General features: G+C 47.2%; 2 protein-coding genes across 2 annotated transcripts; both read left to right on the top strand.

The window, feature by feature from the left end:
• Positions 1-4523: 4523 nt before the first annotated feature.
• Positions 4524-5765, top strand: LOC133929669 (peroxidase 5-like). Its single transcript, XM_062376457.1, has one exon. It carries the CDS (start codon positions 4644-4646, stop codon positions 5643-5645), a length of 1002 nt encoding a protein of 333 aa, XP_062232441.1. The 5' UTR covers positions 4524-4643; the 3' UTR covers positions 5646-5765.
• A 9559-nt stretch (positions 5766-15324) lies between these two features.
• On the top strand, positions 15325-16466 carry LOC133929668 (peroxidase 5-like). The gene has a single exon (XM_062376455.1). It carries the CDS (start codon positions 15384-15386, stop codon positions 16383-16385), a length of 1002 nt encoding a protein of 333 aa, XP_062232439.1. The 5' UTR covers positions 15325-15383; the 3' UTR covers positions 16386-16466.
• The last annotated feature ends 2408 nt before the right edge of the window (positions 16467-18874 follow it).

Here is an 18874-nt window from a genome sequence, read left to right as displayed (position 1 = left end):
TCGCTGTTTCTTTAATCGTTCACTAATCCATGTTCTTAAACTAGTCGACATGGCTGGCGCCAAGGTTCTCTTCTCTGACAGCAGCAACGGAAAGCGGCTTTGCCTGATGCCTCTCCTTTTTTATTTCTCTTCTTGTAATGGGGGGCTCCATCCTTGGATCCTTGTGCCTTTCTGAGCTTCTCATCGTGCGCATGCGCTCGATTGAGCGATGCTGGTTCGTAACCTTTTCCTTGGTCAGAATAATGCAGGGCACTTTGGTTCCTTGTGGACCGGCATGGCACGCACATACAAGAATAAAAGTGACATCTATTGGCACAATCATGCACATGCATCTAGTTGTCTTATGCTTCTCCATATGGAATACTCACCCTTTTTTAAAAAAACTTTGAACTGCTTATATACACAAGGTAATGCTTGTACTTTCTCGCGAAAAAAGGTAACACTTGCACTATCCAGATGAAAGAAATATTTTTCTCATATGATTACATGCTTATATATTTTTATTAGAGTAAATTTCATAAAACTACAAATACTTGTGCGATTGTAACCTACAAAAAGCACATGTTTTAACGTACCTAGCGGACAATGTAAGTATTTGAGGCTGTGTCAATGACCCAAACTTGTGTTGTAGTTTTTCACTTTTATTCATCACACAAGTGCCCTATATTCACAGGGTTATATGCTTCTAGAATTATATACATGATTGTTTGTGTCATCTCTTCTAATATTTTGTGAAAAGTTGATTATTGCCGCACTTCACCCTTGGCTAGAAACATCAGCGCGTTGTCGTTGGGCCGGGCCTGACGATTTTTTTGCACACTCAGGGCCCAGGAAGGCTTAGGTGGCCTCTGGTCTGCAGATCGGCCCAAGGGCTGGAGCCCACTACGAGAAATCAGCCCGATTATTACTTGGAGCTTCAGAAGATTCGAAAGTTTTGACGTCGCGAATGAACAGGAACAGGATTAAACATGTATGGTGTATGACTTTGTTGTGTGTTGTCAGTGAAATTGAATTCAGTGTTGAATGACTTCTGTTTGTATGTTGTATGATGTATGATCTGCCAAATTTGAAATCGACTTTAGTATAAAAATTAATAGTATATATGGTTTCTGACTGGAGCCATGTGTGGTTCAGCTTGGATTTTCATCTCTAATGTTGATTTGGCCAAAGAGCCTCAGCAAAATTTTAGGAACAACGTCCATGGAGGTCCTTTTCACCTCTTAAGGTCATGTTTGATTTAGCTGAGATTTTAAAAAGTAGCTTGTAGATTGTGAATTTTAAAAAGCTAAATTATAAAAAGCTGATAGCCGTTTAGCAACCTAGATTCTAGGAGAGTTGGATTGCTGCTTTTTGATATCAAAAGTCTGTAATACCCTCAACTGTTTTGGGTGCCCTGTTTATCTTTTTGATATGTTTCACATTCAGTCGGACTCGTAGATTATTTATGAAAAACGAAAATGCATAAATAAATAACAAAAGATACATCATCCATACAAACTTAATTTTTTATCCATACAAATATCCTCTCACAAACAATCTACTCTCTCATAGCAAACAAAGCATCAACAAATTTATCATGGAAGACATTCATGCATATTCCCTGCTTTTATTTCCTCAATACATATTTCACAGAACGCCCTATTGTTCAAGGTATTTCAATCAACTTTACCTAGAATAAATTCCTCCATCTTTTCAGGCAATTAAAAAATATACCATGAACAAATATCCAGGATAACAATAGCTAACAAGTCATTGATGAAGGACAGAAGGAATTGGCATTACTAACCTATAAGACAGAAGAAATAGCTAACAAGTGGCATTACTAATCTACAGGACAGAACAAACAGCTAACAAGAAAGTGAAAAGGCCATGCTTCAAAACATACTTCAGTATTGCACAACAAAGTGTACCATAAGCAACACTATTCAGAGCTCACATCATCTAAATATTTAAGCTTGTTCGATCCAAACATTTGCAAAACAAAAGTACAATGGCACAACATACTTGCTCCAAACTCCATTCATGGCGGCTTGCACATTTTGGTTAGCTGAAACAAAGTGTGGACCAATCCCAAGCTGAAACAATGTATACATTTTGAAAAAGGATGAGCTTGTTGGAACTACAAATCTCTGAGCCCACACTTTTCTGCACAGTGCATCTCTAAACAATATATACATTGCCACCAATAACATGACTTAAATTGTTGAACTCAGATGCACCGGACCCCAAAATATATTGTGTGAAACTACATAGATACATGCTATTACTCCGTCAACCAACAAATTGATGACCAAATCACTTCATCTCCCACCGAATGAACCACCTACTACAGGCCACCAATGCTACAATCCATCACTTGAGGAGCTGAAAGAGCAGAGGGCATTACCACAGATGAAGGAGTAGAGGATCGGGACACTGCGCTAGCTGCCATGCTAGTAACCATGATGGAGGAGGGATGAGGCGCCCTATAAGCCGCCGTGCCGGGCCTGGGTGCCGCGCTAGGCTAGACGTCAGCCACAACGGGGACGCCATCAGCGTCAGCGGTCGCAGCTCTCAAGCCATATCTAGAGGTGATGACACCAGCAAACTTCGGGTCGATGAGGTCCATCAGGTCGAGGGACAAGGCACTGCCTTAAGCCGCATCAGAGAGGAGGAGGGACCCGTCTGGATTTAGCCAGAGATGGGGTGTGGCATTGCTAGGGTTTGAGAGAGGAGAGACAAACGAGAGGTGAGGGAACGAGTCTAGAGGGAGAGTGACGGGGGTGGGGGTCAGGTCTCGGGTGAGATCGATGAGCAATGGAAGGGGCGGGTAATTTTGGGCCAACTTTGATGGGTAGTTTAGTAAATTAGAGTTTCACAATTTATGGAAAGCCAGGGGAGACTAGCTTGTTGGATTGCAACAATCCAGGATGTGGATTGTTATAATTTGTGGCAAGAAACTGATTATTTGTTTCAACTTAGGATTGTAAAAGCTAGAATCCACAATCCTAAGTTGAACAAAGAGGGTTTAATCTTTTGCTTCAATGTGATGTTTATCGTATGAAGAAGTTTCCTATGTGCTAATATGTTCTCTTTAACCTCAAACGCTATCCTGTCTATCCATCCTATCTATTGCAAGATTTTACCATCAACAGGTTAAGAAACCAGTGTGAATGTCAAGATTTATGAATGCTGATATGAGCCCGTTGATGGTGATATGAGCCCTGTAATTTGTAACAGTGCGATTTTTTTGGCCTTGTAATTCGTGTCAGTGTCGGTTAGTAATAAGAATCGACATTGATACTGATACTATCAGTGCCGGTTCCTAACAGGAATCGACACTAATACTGATTATCAGTTCTGGTTACAGTACTGAGTAATCAGTTCGGTTCAAAAACCATCACCGATGGCTTTTTTTAGCCGACATTGATGACTATTTTTTATAGCATTACTGTGTCAACATAGAATGAAGTTTAAAATATTTTTATTTCTCTCAAAACACTGAAGGTTTTTAATCTGCTACGTATTGCAAAGATTTAACCTGCTCAGCCAAAATTCAGCTGAGTATGTTTGTATAGCTGTCGGCCACTTGACCTGACTTAGGGCAGGGTAACCGGCGAACTTATTAATCTGATATTTTATCAGTATGTTTGTCATACGGATATGGTCTAACTTTGACTTTGGTTTCACAGCGTTGTTTCTATGGAGTTGCAGTGTGGAAGGTATCTTCTACTTCTTCCTGCTGGCATATAGTCAAAACCCTACTAGCTAGTATTTGCGTGCTCTTCTCATCTCTTCCTGTTTGTTGTGGTTAGGCTACCTGCTGCATAGATAGAGACGAAAGTATGATGCTTACCTCTAACCAAACCGTTAGTGCGAAAGCAGTTCTTCATGGATTCAAATAATTAACCACCATCGATCGCAGCCACGGGAATGAATTAGGCAACTGCAGCATGCATGCATACTTTTCTGACTTTGGAGAATGGTAGCTGCTTGCAGATATGACTCCTACTAGTATACTGATAAGATAATCTGGCTACAAGGTAAACGAAACCGAAAGAATTTCTTAAAAATTTCTTGTCGTCGTTCTCCAGTTCAGGCTCACACGTTTTCAATTTGTCCCGGTCGTCCGGTACCGATTGGTCGACCATGTCAATATGATATTAATCTCTCCGGAACTTTTTACTTTGTCTGAGAATTTTCTCTAAACAACTCTCTGCTGAGCAAATGATCATGCTGCTGCTACGAAGCCTGGGCAACATTAGGTAGATGGTGACATATGCTGTTGGCTTCTCTTTCTCTCTTACTTATTCTTCACTTGCTCATTAAAACTACTCAGAGTGAACTTTTCTCCAACACATGTACAAGAAATTATGCAGGGATTGGTTTTATTTGTTGACTCGGTGCAGAAACACATGTACCATATATGCATCCATGCACACGCCATCACCATCTGCTACAACTTGACATGGACGCCGTCGTTCATTGCTAGCTACACATGCATGCATTGCTCCCTGTATAAATAGAGGTCCAGCAGCATTCCTCTCCTCAATCGACATCAATTCTCGATCGAGCTCGACCTAGCCAGCAGACTTGATTTGCAGAGTAAGAGTGCAGTGAGACATATAGCACTTGATCGATCGACCAATCCATTGTTGAGGGTCATGAGGTCGTACTGGTTGGCTCTCGCATGGGCGGCGCTGGTCGTCGCCTCCGTGGCACATGCCTCGCCGCCGTCGCTGGAGGTCGGGTTCTACAAGCACTCGTGCCCGCAGGCCGAGGAGATCGTGCGCAACGCCGTCCGCCGCGCCGTCGCCAGGAACCCGGGCCTCGGCGCGGGCCTCATCCGGATGCACTTCCACGATTGCTTCGTCCGGGGCTGCGACGGCTCCATCCTCATCAACTCCACGCCGGGCCACCAGGCGGAGAAGGACTCACCCGCGAACAACCCCAGCATGCGGGGCTTCGACGTCATCGACGACGCCAAGGCCGTCCTCGAGGCGCACTGCCCGCGCACCGTCTCCTGCGCCGACGTCGTCGCCTTCGCGGCCCGCGACGGGGCCTACCTCGCTGGCGGCATCGACTACCAAGTCCCCTCGGGCCGCCGCGACGGGCGCGTCTCCAACATGAACGAAGTGCTCGTCAACAACGTCCCGTTCCCGACCGACGTCGTCGGCGAGCTCGTCGAGAGCTTCAAGCGCAAGGGCCTCTCCGCCGACGACATGGTCACGCTCTCCGGCGCGCACACCATCGGCCGCTCCCACTGCTCCTCCTTCACGCAGCGGCTCTACAACTACAGCGGCCAGGTGGGGCGGACCGACCCGACAATCGACGCGGCCTACGCGGCGCACCTCAAGATGTGGTGCCCATGGCCGTCCAGCGACGACCAGATGGACCCCACGGTGGTGCCGCTCGACCCCGTGACGCCGGCGAGCTTCGACAACCAGTACTTCAAGAACGTGCTGGCGCATAAGGTGCTGCTCACCTCCGACCAGACGCTGCTCGACAGCCCGTGGACGGCTGGGGTCGTCGCGTTCCACGCTGCCGTCGAGAAGGCGTGGCAGGCAAAGTTCGCCAAGGCCATGGTCAAGATGGGCAAAATCGAGGTGCTCACCGGTGACGAGGGGGAGATCAGGGAGAAGTGCTTCGTCGTGAACCACTACTAGATGCTGTAACTTAGCTATTACGTACAAGCTTTTTTGTGTGCAAACGCCGATCACCGAAATTGATATTTTTTTTCTGATTGAGGTTTAATGTAATCAATCATCATATTTGTCAAAGCAAAATTTTATCCACATTTTATGTTCATATACGATCCAAATTCTGTTTAAAATGTTCTAAGGTAGGTACCTTCCATTTTCCATATGCATTTTGGTTAGTGTGATTTGCTTCCTCTGATCATCTAGTACATCTCTTCTCTGTCTTATGTGTGGTTCGGCAAGCCCAGACCATCTACCGAGGTATTTGTTGTTGTTGTTGTGGTGATACACTACTATGGTAAGTATATTCACTGCCAGCTATAAAGTGATCTTCACTGTCGGTTTTGCATCCAACAGTAATTGTTTGGCAATAAAAGTCACACCCTAATCACTGCCGGTTGTGCAACCGGCAGTAAAAATGGTTCCAAAAACCAAAAAAGAAGACAAGTCGACTCGAAATCGAGCCGACTCGGTTGCCGACGTGCCACTATCGCGCTAGCTCGGCCTTGCTCTGCTCTATACAAGAAAACACGGTGGCACGAAGGCCGCCGCCACAGCACACACGGTCACACCTTGCTTGCCACCGTCGCCCGCACCATGCATGGCGAAGACCATCACGAACGAGATGCATTAGATGACGTTGAGTGCGGGACAAAGCTCCTCGCTATAGAAGGGGCGGTACTTGAGCGTGTCACTACTGCCCTTCTTGACGTTGACCACGAGCATGGACGGCGCCACGCCGACGATCTCGGTGGCCATGGCAACCCAGCCCTTGGGCCCACTGCGCTCCGTGCCCTCGAGGTGCACGCCGCAGGCGCCGCTCTTGGTCACCCGTATCCGCCCACCACCGCAGGCCACCAGCTCCGTCGCTCTTGGTCAACTACATCTGCCCGAGGCTGCTACCGTGCCCTGGTCAGCCACCCCCATTCTTGGACTCGCGACGGCGGTGACACTGATGAAGGCAAGGGTCTGACAACGCCCTTGGACTCACTGCCATTGGGGTAGCTGCACGTCACGGCGACCTCTAGATCCCCCTTGCTGTCCTTGCCGCCGCTGCCACTATCTCTGCCCCTAGCGAGATCCATGGCTGGATCCCGCCATGGATCTCGCGAGGGGAGGAGGAAGAGGAGGTCGGTGGGAGAGAAAGCAGGGGAGGAGGCCAGTGGGGAGGCTGGTGGGGGAGGAGATCAGAAGGAGGGATAGAGAAAGAGAGCGAGGGAGGCAGAGATAGTAGTCATACGCTGCGAGAGAGAGGAGTTAGAGCCAGACGTGAGTATTGTGAGCTAAAATCGGATTCAAGTCAAATTTTGAGTCCGGATGACTTTTCACTATTGATTGTTTTTTAAATCGGTAGTTATATTTTTTTTTTAACAAACCAACAGTGATACCATTATCGCTATCGGTTTTTTACATCCAACAGTAGTGGATCGATATATAATATCTATTCTGTAATAGTGCTAGCTTTCACGGAGATCATTGTGCTAGTCTTGCCGTGATATGCTTGAACTCGGCCGTAGCATCATTGCCGATGAGAGCTAGCGTATATTGGTTGCCGGTGAGAGCTGTTTGCCGGTTACTATTCCTAGTCCAACACTAGGGTGCTTTTTGAGATTAAAGGAAGAGTACTTCTGCTTGCTGTTCCATTTTGTTCCCTTTGGATAAATTTCAGAAACAATGGTGCAGAAGTAATCTCGTTAAATTTAAGCATATTAGACTGGTGTTTCAAACAACGACCTATTTCTCTCATGTCTCTTTTCTTCACGTCACCTTAAAATCTTCCATGGCAATGCATGAGATGACTTTGTACGTACGTGCTCTTAGCTTTAATCAAACCGCTACTGCAAAGGCATTGGGTTCAATTTAAATGGGCCCGAGATCGCAGCCGAAGGAATAAATAAAGTGATGTAGCCGCACATATACTTTTTCTGCCTTGGGAGAATAGTACATGCATGCCTAGTGATAAGATAATCCACATGATCACCAAATTCTTGACTTGCGCTGCGAGCAGCTACGAGGTAAACGAAAGCGAAATAAATTCTTAAAATTTTGATCATCCAAACGCGCACGACTTTACTTTGTCCTGGTCATCCGGTATCGCTCGACCACGTCAATATTAATCTCAGAAACTTTTACTTTGTCTGAATATTTTTAATTTTCACAAGCAGCCTTCACGTCATTTTCCTCTAAACAACTCTCTGATGAGCAAATGATTATGCTACTACTATAATGTCTGAGCAACATTAGGTACATGGTGACAAATACTTTCGTTTTCTCTTTCTCTCTTACCTGTTCATCCGGAGCCACAAGTTGTAGGCGAAATCTTCAGTGCAAACACATCGTCCCGTGCAAACATGCAAACTCCCGCTATGGACCGCTCGATCCGCATCCCACGGCACGCCGTGAGCCCACCATCCCGCCATGGTTTTTTCTAAGAAAACTCCCTGCGCTATTTGTTTCGTCGCGCCTCTTGACGATGCTTCTTCTTCCCCGCTGCTGACGCATCGGGAGGAGCAGCCGCAGAGGGTGGCGGTGTGCCAGGTGGGTGGCGGTGGCGGTGCACACGATTAGGCCCTCCACCTAGGCGAGAAGATAGAGAGGAGGATGGACCACCGGCAAGAGGAGAGAGAGATGGATGAGCGGGTAAGCTGACGGCTTCTTCTTCAACCCCGGAGCGGTCCTGGGCTCTCGGCAGGCTCGCAGTGGCCTCTGGCAGAGGGCAAGCTCGTGGTGGCCTCTAGACTATTTGGCACGGCGGTGAGGCCTGGACGTCGGAGTGGAGAGATAAAGAGAGGAGAGACAAAGAGAAGGGATAGCCATGGGGCCCGTTGATCGAGACAGACAAGCAAGATAGGAAGGAGAAGAAGAGCATGGCTCGCGGTCCACCTCGACTGCGAGCTGGGCGCGCTGAGGGGCATCGCCTGTGAGGATAGTGGTGCTGCAGGCTATGGACGCCGTGGGCGCCGTCTTGTGCTGGAAGCTAGACGTCGGCAACACGCTGCATGCTGTCAGCCTCGGCTGCCGTTGCCTCAACTGTTCGAAGCGGGCTACAATTGCGACGACGCAGTTTGCACCATAATGGAGTTGGTGGAGGCCTATGCTCTTCTGGCGGTTCGTGTTTTCTTTTTGATTTGAGGCGTCGCGCTGGCCCTTTCTTCCCGAGCTCCGGCCTCCTCCGCCCCCACATTCTCGGTGCCACATTGATCAAACCGAGCCCAATGATGTGACCACTGTGATCCCTCGATCCCGTTTTACCCCATCCTGAGCCCCGACTTCCGCCGGGGCCCAAACGCCCAAACCAAGTCGCCACCACCGCCTCCTTTGATTTCTCACCGCCGGTAAGCACTCGGCCTGATTCCTTCCTCCCACACCACCCCTAGGACCTCTACTAGCTAGTCATGCCCTCTATTGGAGCCCTTGCGCGCTGAGATGCGCGAGCAATGTGCCACCTCAGCTCCGATCGTAGCTCACCGTCACCAGCCCTCTATGTGGCGTCTCGCTCTCATCCAATCATCCTACCCGTGTTGCCATACCCCGTAGGTGTTCTACCCGAGCCCAATCGACCCTAGGTGCCCGGCCTTCTCCTTCCTCTCATGGCAGCCCAGCCGCCACCTCACAAATACGTTCCACTGCTCCTGGATGCCTCTGGGCGAGTTAAGCGTGGTGAACGCGCACACCCTGGCCGTCATCTCACGGATGGCCTGCGGTCAGAACACGCGTATGGCGGCCAGCAAGACTCCGAGCGGCACGGCGCGTGTGAGGACAATGAGCTTGTATGTGTCGACATCGAGCGGGTTGTGTAGGAACACGTCGGTGGTGCTCACGGGGAGCTACGCCAGGACGTGGCGCGCGATGGACGGGTCCGTGAGCTCGAACCGCCAGGCACTGCCCACCTGGCACACCGCCACCCTCTGCGGATGCTCCTCCCGACATGGCGGTTTCGGGGAAGAAGAAGCGTTGTCAAGAGGCGCAACGAAACAAATAGCATAGGGTTTTTTGCAAAAAAAAAATGTGGTGGGATGGAGGGCTCGTGGTGTGTTGTGGGATGTGTATCGGGCCATCCATAGCAGGAGTTTGCACGCTTGCACGAGATGATGCGTTTACACAGAAGATTTCGCCCAAGATGTATGGACACATCTATCCCTTTCTCATTGCTATAACCCAAAGTGAACTTTTCTCGATCATGGTTCATCGTCCATCACTCCTCGAGATCCATGAGACAACCGTAATACTCCCTCATTTTAAAAATACAAGATGTATTTTATTTTGGAAAATCAAACTTTATTTGTTTTGATCAATAGTTAGTTAAATTATAAGTATATTTAGTGTATAAAAATTATACAACTAGATTCATATTCAAAACTCTTTCACACTGTATTAGTTTTGTAGCCATAAATTATATATTTTGTGAGAAAGCAGTAGTCAAGTCCAACTTTGAAAATTGAGTTAAAACAAAATATGTCTTATATTCTTGAATAGAGGGAGTAGCTACTAAGGCCACTAACAATGTTCCACCTTGACTTATTTATTAGACGTTAAATTAGCATACTACATAGGATTTTAGATGAGGTGGCAATAAATTAAAGAAGAGACACATGGAGCTAGTTTTTTTTTTCAAAAGAAACAATCTAGGCACAATGTCCAACACAAGAAACAAGCTAAAAAATGTGTTGTGATGCTCAATATCCATTTTCATATGTTTTATGAAACAAGCAAATACATGAGTAACAATAGAAAATTAGATGTGGACACATATTTCAAGATACATATTGCTCTAAGAAATTTAGATTGGGAGTGGCCTAAGTACACTGACACGGCTCTTGCATGCGTGTGATAATATAATTGAACACAAGATGTAGCTTTTGCTAGCTAGGTTAATGCTTGGAAGGAGGCTGGTTGAAACTAACACTACTACAGAAAGGATCATCAGCGCCCCCTCTTCACTACCGGTTCAAATATAACTAGTAGTGATAATATATCACTTCCAGTTCACAAGGCTTAACCTCCGATCAATCAACGAGCAGTTGAGAACTGGCAGTGATAAGTACTATCACTGATGGTTTTTATTAACATTGATACAATAAATGTCAGTTCGTATAATAGATTGGTAGTGATATTGTGTTATCACTACATTACTTAGGTAAGTAGGTTCATCTACATTATATTTGTATTTAGATTTATTTGTTAGATTGCTCTATATTTTGAAAATATGTGCTTGTTCCATGATGATAAATTTTGAAGGAGGTAGTGCTCCAATTGACTTAGTGAATTTAAGATAATCGATTTTATATTTTTCATATTGTAGGTATGAATTTATTTATCATTATTCTATTTTGTCGATAATAATTAATTAAATTGATTGTTGTTTCATATTAATATAATGGATTTATAATAATTGATAAAATTGCATATTGAACGAATATGGATGTACCATGCTAACCGTAGAGGCTCAGAGTTTTGTAACGGCATTGAAGCTTTTTTTTGCGTTGTCATGGCGTACAAGTTAATTAATTGTGATAACTATATATGTTGTCTGTACAATGATTGCAAGAATGAGAATCAGTTCTCAAGCATAGAGTAGATCCATGCACACTTGCTTTGGAGGGGTTTCAAGCCTGGCTATACCCGCTGGACCAAATACGATGAAGATAAGGAGTTTGAACATGAAGGACAACCCGATGTCGAAGAAGACAGATACAACGATATGATGGTTGATGAAGACAATGATATGCCGGCGTTTGAAGATACTTTGGTCAATGATAATGAAGATGATATAGATCATATGTTGCGCGATGGGGAGGAGGACTTCACCAGTGAGAGACAGCATCAAAAGTTTCAAGATATGATAGAGGATTCTAAAACATCCCTGTTCCCGAACTGTAAGGATGAGCACACAAAACTGCATACGGTGCTAACACTTCTATAATTGAAGGCTAACAATGGTTGGTCGGATAAAAGCTTCAACGAGTTGTTACGTTTCTTAGGTGACTTGTTACCAGAGGGGAACATGTTGCCTGAAACCACGTACCAGGACAAGCAGATTGTATGCCCGTTGGGTTTGGAAATAGAGAAAATACATGCATGTCCAAATGACTGCATATTGTATCATAAAGATTTTGCTGAATTGGATGCATATACGATGTGCGGAGCATCACGGTACAAGTGGCACAACAATGATGATGATGTGGGTTGAACCGTAAGAAGCAAAGATCCCTCACTAATATGATGTGGTACTTCCCTATAATCTCTCGTTTGAAGCGATTGTTTGCTAACAAAAAACATATGTAGTTGATGCGATGGCACACATAAGAGCACAAGAAAGATGGAATGCTCAAACACCTAGCTGATGGCAGACAATGTAGGAACATAATAGAAATACAAGAAGATATTTGCACACAACGTGAGGAATATAAAGTTTAGATTGAGTACAGATGGGTTGAATCCTTTCTGCAACATGAACAGTAGTCATATCACTTGGCCCATGACTTTATGTATCTACAACCTTCCACCTTATCAGTGTATGAAGTGGAAGTACTTTATGGTGCTATTGCTGATCGAAGGGCTGAGTCAACCTGGAAATGATATCGATGTGTACCTGAAATCATTGGTTAAAGATCTTCTTATAATGTGGGATGATGGTGTACGTGTATGAGATGAGTACAAATATGCGAACTTCACCCTACACCCAATATTGTTCGTAACAATCCAAGATTGGCTCGCTCTTGGTAACCTATCAGGACAGTCAGTTAAAAGATACAATGGATGTGTTCGGTGCTTGGAATATACAATGGGCTGGTGGCTGAAGAACTCTCGAAAAATGGTTTATATGCGTCACCGTAGGTTCCTTCGCTCGGATCACTCGTACCGCATCAAGGCAAGGGCTTTTGATAGGACAAAGGAGACTGATCAAGCTCCAAAGATTCGCACATGAAAACATGTATATGAGATTGTAAGGAATATTAGAGTTGTCCTTGGAAAGGGTTGAGGCAGTATAAAATTCCCGAGTGGAAAAGCATCTCTGATGTGGAAAAAGAGATCAATGTTTTGCGGCCTACCTTATTGGAAGGACCTGGAGGTTCGACACACATTTGACATCATGCACATTGAGAAAAACTTATTTGACAGCTTGATTGATATCTTACTAGATATACCAGGAAAGACAAAACATACACTCTAAGCATGGATGTACGTGAAAGATATGAAACTCGGGAATGATCTACATCCTAAAGAATTGGACAACGGGAGAAAGCGGCTTTCTACAGCTTGCTACACTCTGAGTAAGGAAGAGAAACATAGCTTGTGTGGTTGCTACATGAAGTCAAAGTTCCGTCCAGCTACTCCGCCAACATAAAGAGACTAGTTTCGATGAAAGATTTGAAATTAGTTGGCATGAAGTCTCATGACTATCACGTGATGATGATACAGTTACTTGCAATTGCAATTAGGGCCGTTCTATTGGATAAAGTCCGAGACCCGATTATAAAGTTGTGTTCATTCTTCAACACTATCTCACAGAAGGTCATCGATCCGTTAACACTAAAAAGTTGTAGGAAGACGTGGTACATACTCTATGCCGACTTGAGACGTGTTTCCCTCCATCTTTTTTTGATATCATGACCCATCTCGTGGTTCATATCATAAGAGAGATAAAGATCCTTGGTCCCGTGTTTCTTCATCAGATGTACCCTTTTGAGAGATTGATGAGGGTTCTAAAGAAATATGTTCGTAACCGAGGTCAGTCAGAAGATTGCATTGCCACAGGGTAGGGAACCGAGGAGGTCCTTGAGTTTTGCGTCGATTACATGAATCTCAAACTGATTGGTGTGCCTATATCTTACCATGAGGGGAAGCTACATGGGATATGGACGATAGGTGCTAAATCAGTCCATACAACTAATCGTGTTTCCTTCACTCAAGCATATTTCACAGTTTTGCAACAATCAATTATAGTGGGTCCATATATTAATATGTATGTGAACATGCTACGCACCAAAAACCTGACAAGTTAGAGGATTGAATCTTGAGAGAGCACATATATCATTTCAATGATTGGTTATGTAGACACATGTTGGGTAAGGATGCAGAGGATGCTGGGTTTAAATTGCTTGCTCATGAACCGTCAACTACAATTCTGACATTCCAAGGATATGACCTCAATGGATATGCATTATGTAAAAGAGCACATGATGACAAGAGCACCAACCAAAATAGCAATGTATGTATCAATACTGTCGGTGACACAGGAACCAGGGGTTCCCAAGTCCCGAGGCCAGATCAGCAGTTTACCACGTGGCGCCCTCTCGCAGAATCACCTTAGCGAGGTACGAGAAGACTAAGTCCCGGGAAGAGAGTGCTCGGGACTGTGAACAGTGGCCCCTGGGCACTCAAGTCCCCCGATGACCAGAAAAGCCAAGTACCGGGAAGGGGGTGCTCGGGGCTGCGAACAGTGGCCCCAGAGCACCCGAGTACCCCGAAGACCCAAGGGAAGTCAGTTCCGGGAGAGAGTGCTCGGGGCCGTGAACCGTGGCCCTCGAGCATTCGATTCCCTGAGGACCCGAACAGTCAGTTCCGGGAGAGAGTGCTCGGGGCCGTGAACAGTGGCCCCTGAGCACTCGTTTCCCTGAGGACCAAGAAAGGGCATATCCGGGAGAGAGTGCTTAGGGTTGTGAACAGTGATCCCTGAGCACTCGGTTCCCCGACGGCCTCAGAAGTCCTTCGTCGGTGGCCCCCACAGAGGTCCTGCAGTGAGGTCTCAACCAGTGAAAGGCCCGATGCTGCATTTAAGAGGGCGCGTGGCCTGTCACCTCCAACTGCTCCTTCACGCTTGCTGTCAGTCCCTGTCACGATCTGGCAGGGAGGCGTTGGGACATTTAATACACGGGTCCCATCGCGGAACATCCGACGCGCCTCGGGATAACATTGCGAGACCCAAGGTGCCCCGCCTGCCACCCTGCTGTGGCAGACTCGCTCTGACCGGACGGGCACGCATACTTTTCTGACTTTGGATGATAGTAGCTGCTTGCAGATATGACTCCTACCAGTATACTGATAAGATAATCTGGCTACAAGGTAAACGAAACCGAAAGAAATTCTTAAAAATTTCTTGTCGTCGTTCTCCAGTTCAGGCTCACACGTTTTCAATTTGTCCCGGTCGTCCGGTACCGATTGGTCGACCATGTCAATATGATATTAATCTCTCCGGAACTTTTTACTTTGTCTGAGAATTTTCTCTAAACAACTCTCTGCTGAGCAAATGATCATGCTGCTGCTACGAAGCCTGGGCAACATTAGGTAGATGGTGACATATGCTGTTGGCTTCTCTTTCTCTCTTACCTATTCTTCCCTTGCTCATTACAACTACTCAGAGTGAACTTTTCTCCAACATATGTACAGAAAATTATGCTGGGATTGGTTTTATTTGTCGACTCGGTGCAGAAACACATGTACAATATATGCATCCATGCACACGCCATCACCATCTGCTATAACTTAACATGGACGCCGTCGTTCATTGCTAGCTACACATGCATGCATTGCTCCCTCTATAAATAGAGGTCCAGCAGCATTCCTCTCCTCATCGACATCAATTCTCGATCACCATCTCCATCGAGGTCACCTAGCCAGCAGACTTGATTTGCAGTGTAAGAGTGCAGTGAGACATATATATATATAGCACTTGATCGATCGACCAATCCATTGTTGAGGATCATGAGGTCGTACTGGTTGGCTCTCGCATGGGCGGCGCTCGTCGTCGCCTCCGTGGCACATGCCTCGCCGCCGTCGCTGGAGGTCGGGTTCTACAAGCACTCGTGCCCGCAGGCCGAGGAGATCGTGCGCAACGCCGTCCGCCGCGCCGTCGCCAGGGACCCGGGCCTCGGCGCGGGCCTCATCCGGATGCACTTCCACGACTGCTTCGTCCGGGGCTGCGACGGCTCCATCCTCATCAACTCCACGCCGGGCCACCAGGCGGAGAAGGACTCACCCGCGAACAACCCCAGCATGCGGGGCTTCGACGTCATCGACGACGCCAAGGCCGTCCTCGAGGCGCACTGCCCGCGCACCGTCTCCTGCGCCGACGTCGTCGCCTTCGCGGCCCGCGACGGGGCCTACCTCGCTGGCGGCATCGACTACCAAGTGCCCTCGGGCCGCCGCGACGGGCGCGTCTCCAACATGAACGAAGTGCTCGTCAACAACGTCCCGTTCCCGACCGACGTCGTCGGCGAGCTCGTCGAGAGCTTCAAGCGCAAGGGCCTCTCCGCCGACGACATGGTCACGCTCTCCGGCGCGCACACCATCGGCCGCTCCCACTGCTCCTCCTTCACGCAGCGGCTCTACAACTACAGCGGCCAGGTGGGGCGGACCGACCCGACAATCGACGCGGCCTACGCGGCGCACCTCAAGATGCGGTGCCCATGGCCGTCCAGCGACGACCAGATGGACCCCACGGTGGTGCCGCTCGACCCCGTGACGCCGGCGAGCTTCGACAACCAGTACTTCAAGAACGTGCTGGCGCATAAGGTGGTGCTCACCTCCGACCAGACGCTGCTCGACAGCCCGTGGACGGCTGGGGTCGTCGCGTTCCACGCTGCCGTCGAGAAGGCGTGGCAGGCAAAGTTCGCCAAGGCCATGGTCAAGATGGGCAAAATCGAGGTGCTCACCGGTGACGAGGGGGAGATCAGGGAGAAGTGCTTCGTCGTGAACCACTACTAGATGCTGTAACTTAGCTACTACGTACAAGCTTTTTTTGTGTGCAACGCCGATCACCGAAATTGATATTTTTTTTCTGATTGAGGTTTAATGTAATCAATCATCATATTTGTCAAAGCAAAATTTTATCTACATTTTTATGTTCATATACGATCCAAATTATGTTTAAAATGTTCTAAGGTAGGTACCTTCCATTTTCCATAGGCATTTTGGTTAGTGTGATTTTCTTCCTCTGTTCATCTAGTACATCTCTTCTCTGTCTTATGTGTGGTTCGGCAAGCCCAGACCATCTACCGAGCTATTTGTTGTTGTTGTTGTGCTACACTACTATGGAAAGTACATTCACTGTCGGCTATAAAGTGATCTTCATTGTTGGTTTTGCATCCAGCAGTGATTGATTGGCAATATAAATCACACCCTAATCACTGCTGGTTGATGACACCCTAATCACTGCCGGTTGTGCAACCGGCAGTGAAAGTGGTTCCAGAAGCCAAAAAAAAGGAAATAAGTCGACTCGAAATCGAGCCGACTTGGTTTTCGGCGCGCCACTGCCGTGCTAGCTCGGCCTTCTCCGCTCTATACAAGAAAACACGGCGGCACGAAGGCTGCCGCCACAGCACACACGGTCACACCCTGCTTGCCACTGCTGCCCATGCTTTGCATGGCGAAGACCATCACAAACGAGATGCATTAGATGACGTTGAGTGCGGGACAGAGCTCCTCGCTATAGAAGGGGTGGTACTTGAGCGTGTCATTGCTGCCCTTCTTGACGTTGACCACGAGCATGGACGGCGCCACATCGACGATCTCAGCGGCCATGGCAAGCCAGCCCTTGGGCCCACTGCGCTCCGTGCCCTCGAGGTGCACGCCGTAGGCGCTCTCTTAGTCACCCGCATCCGCCCACCACTGCAGGCCGCCAGCTCCGTCGCTCTTGGTCACCTACATCTGCCCGAGGCTGCTACCGTGCCCTGGTCAACCACCCCCATCCTTGGACTCGCGACGGCGGTGACGCTGATGAAGGCAAGGGTTCGACAACACCCTTGGACCCACTGCCATTGGGGTAGCTGCACAGCACAACGGCCTCTAGATCCCCCTTGCCGCCGCTGTTTCTATCTCTGCCTCTAGCGAGATCCATGGATGGATTCCCTCGGGATCCCGCCATGGATCTCACGAGGGGAGGAGGAGGAGGAGGCTGGTGAGAGAGGAAGCAAGGGAGGAGGCCGGTGGAGAGGCTGGTGGGGGAGGAGATCAAGAGGAGGAGTGACGTGAGCGATAGGACGAGAGAGAGAGAGAGAGATAGCGGTCATACGCTGCAAGAGAGAGGAGTTGGAGCCGGACATGAGTATTGTGAGCCAAAACCGGATTCAAGTCAAATTTTGAGTCCAGATGACTTTCCACTACCGATTGTTTTTTAAATCAGTAGTTATATTTTTTTACAAACCAGCAGTGATATCACTATCGCTGTCGGTTTTTAACGATCCAGCAATAGTGGATCGATATATAATATCTATTCTGTAATAGTGCTAGTTTTCACTGAGATCATTGTGCTAGTCTTGGCCGTGATATGCTTGAACTCGGCCGTAGCATCATTGCCGATGAGAGCTAGCGTATATTGGTTGCCGGTGAGAGCTGTTTGCCGGTTACTATTCCTAGTCCAACACTAGGGTGCTTTTTGAGATTAAAGGAAGAGTACTTCTGCTTGCTGTTCCATTTTGTTCCCTTTGGATAAATTTCAGAAACAATGGTGCAGAAGTAATCTCGTGAAATTTAAGCATATTAGACTGGTGTTTCAAACAACGACCTATTTCTCTCATGTCTCTTTTCTTCACGTCACCTTAAAATCTTCCATGGCAATGCATGAGATGACTTTGTACGTACGTGCTCTTAGCTTTAATCAAACCGCTACTGCAAAGGCATTGGGTTCAATTTAAATGGGCCCGAGATCGCAGCCGAAGGAATAAATAAAGTGATGTAGCCGCACATATACTTTTTCTGCCTTGGGAGAATAGTACATGCATGCCTAGTGATAAGATAATCCACATGATCACCAAATTCTTGACTTGCGCTGCGAGCAGCTACGAGGTAAACGAAAGCGAAAGAAATTCTTAAAATTTTGATCATCCAAACGCGCACGACTTTACTTTGTCCTGGTCATCCGGTATCGCTCGACCACGTCAATATTAATCTCAGAAACTTTTACTTTGTCTGAATATTTTTAATTTCCACAAGCAGCCTTCACGCCATTTTCCTCTAAACAACTCTCTGATGAGCAAATGATTATGCTACTACTATAATGTCTGAGCAACATTAGGTACATGGTGACATATACTGTCGTTTTCTCTCTCTCTCTCTTACCTGTTCATCCGGAGCCACAAATTGTAGGCGAAATCTTCTGTGCAAACGCATCGTCCCGTGCAAACATGCAAACTTCAGCTGTGGACCGCTAGATCCGCATCCCACGGCACGCAGTGAGCCCACCATCCCGCCACGGT

This window comes from Phragmites australis, chromosome 9 (assembly GCF_958298935.1).
Source record: "Phragmites australis chromosome 9, lpPhrAust1.1, whole genome shotgun sequence".
Classification (NCBI taxonomy): Eukaryota; Viridiplantae; Streptophyta; class Magnoliopsida; order Poales; family Poaceae; genus Phragmites; species Phragmites australis.
The sequence above is the reverse complement of the archived record's forward strand: the minus strand, read 5'-3'. Positions and strand labels throughout refer to the sequence as shown.

Bases quoted from the DNA above. Each gene is read 5' to 3' on its own strand.
- LOC133929668 (XM_062376455.1), top strand. From the start codon at position 15,384: ATGAGGTCGTACTGGTTGGCTCTCGCATGGGCGGCGCTCGTCGTCGCC.
- LOC133929669 (XM_062376457.1), top strand. From the start codon at position 4,644: ATGAGGTCGTACTGGTTGGCTCTCGCATGGGCGGCGCTGGTCGTCGCC.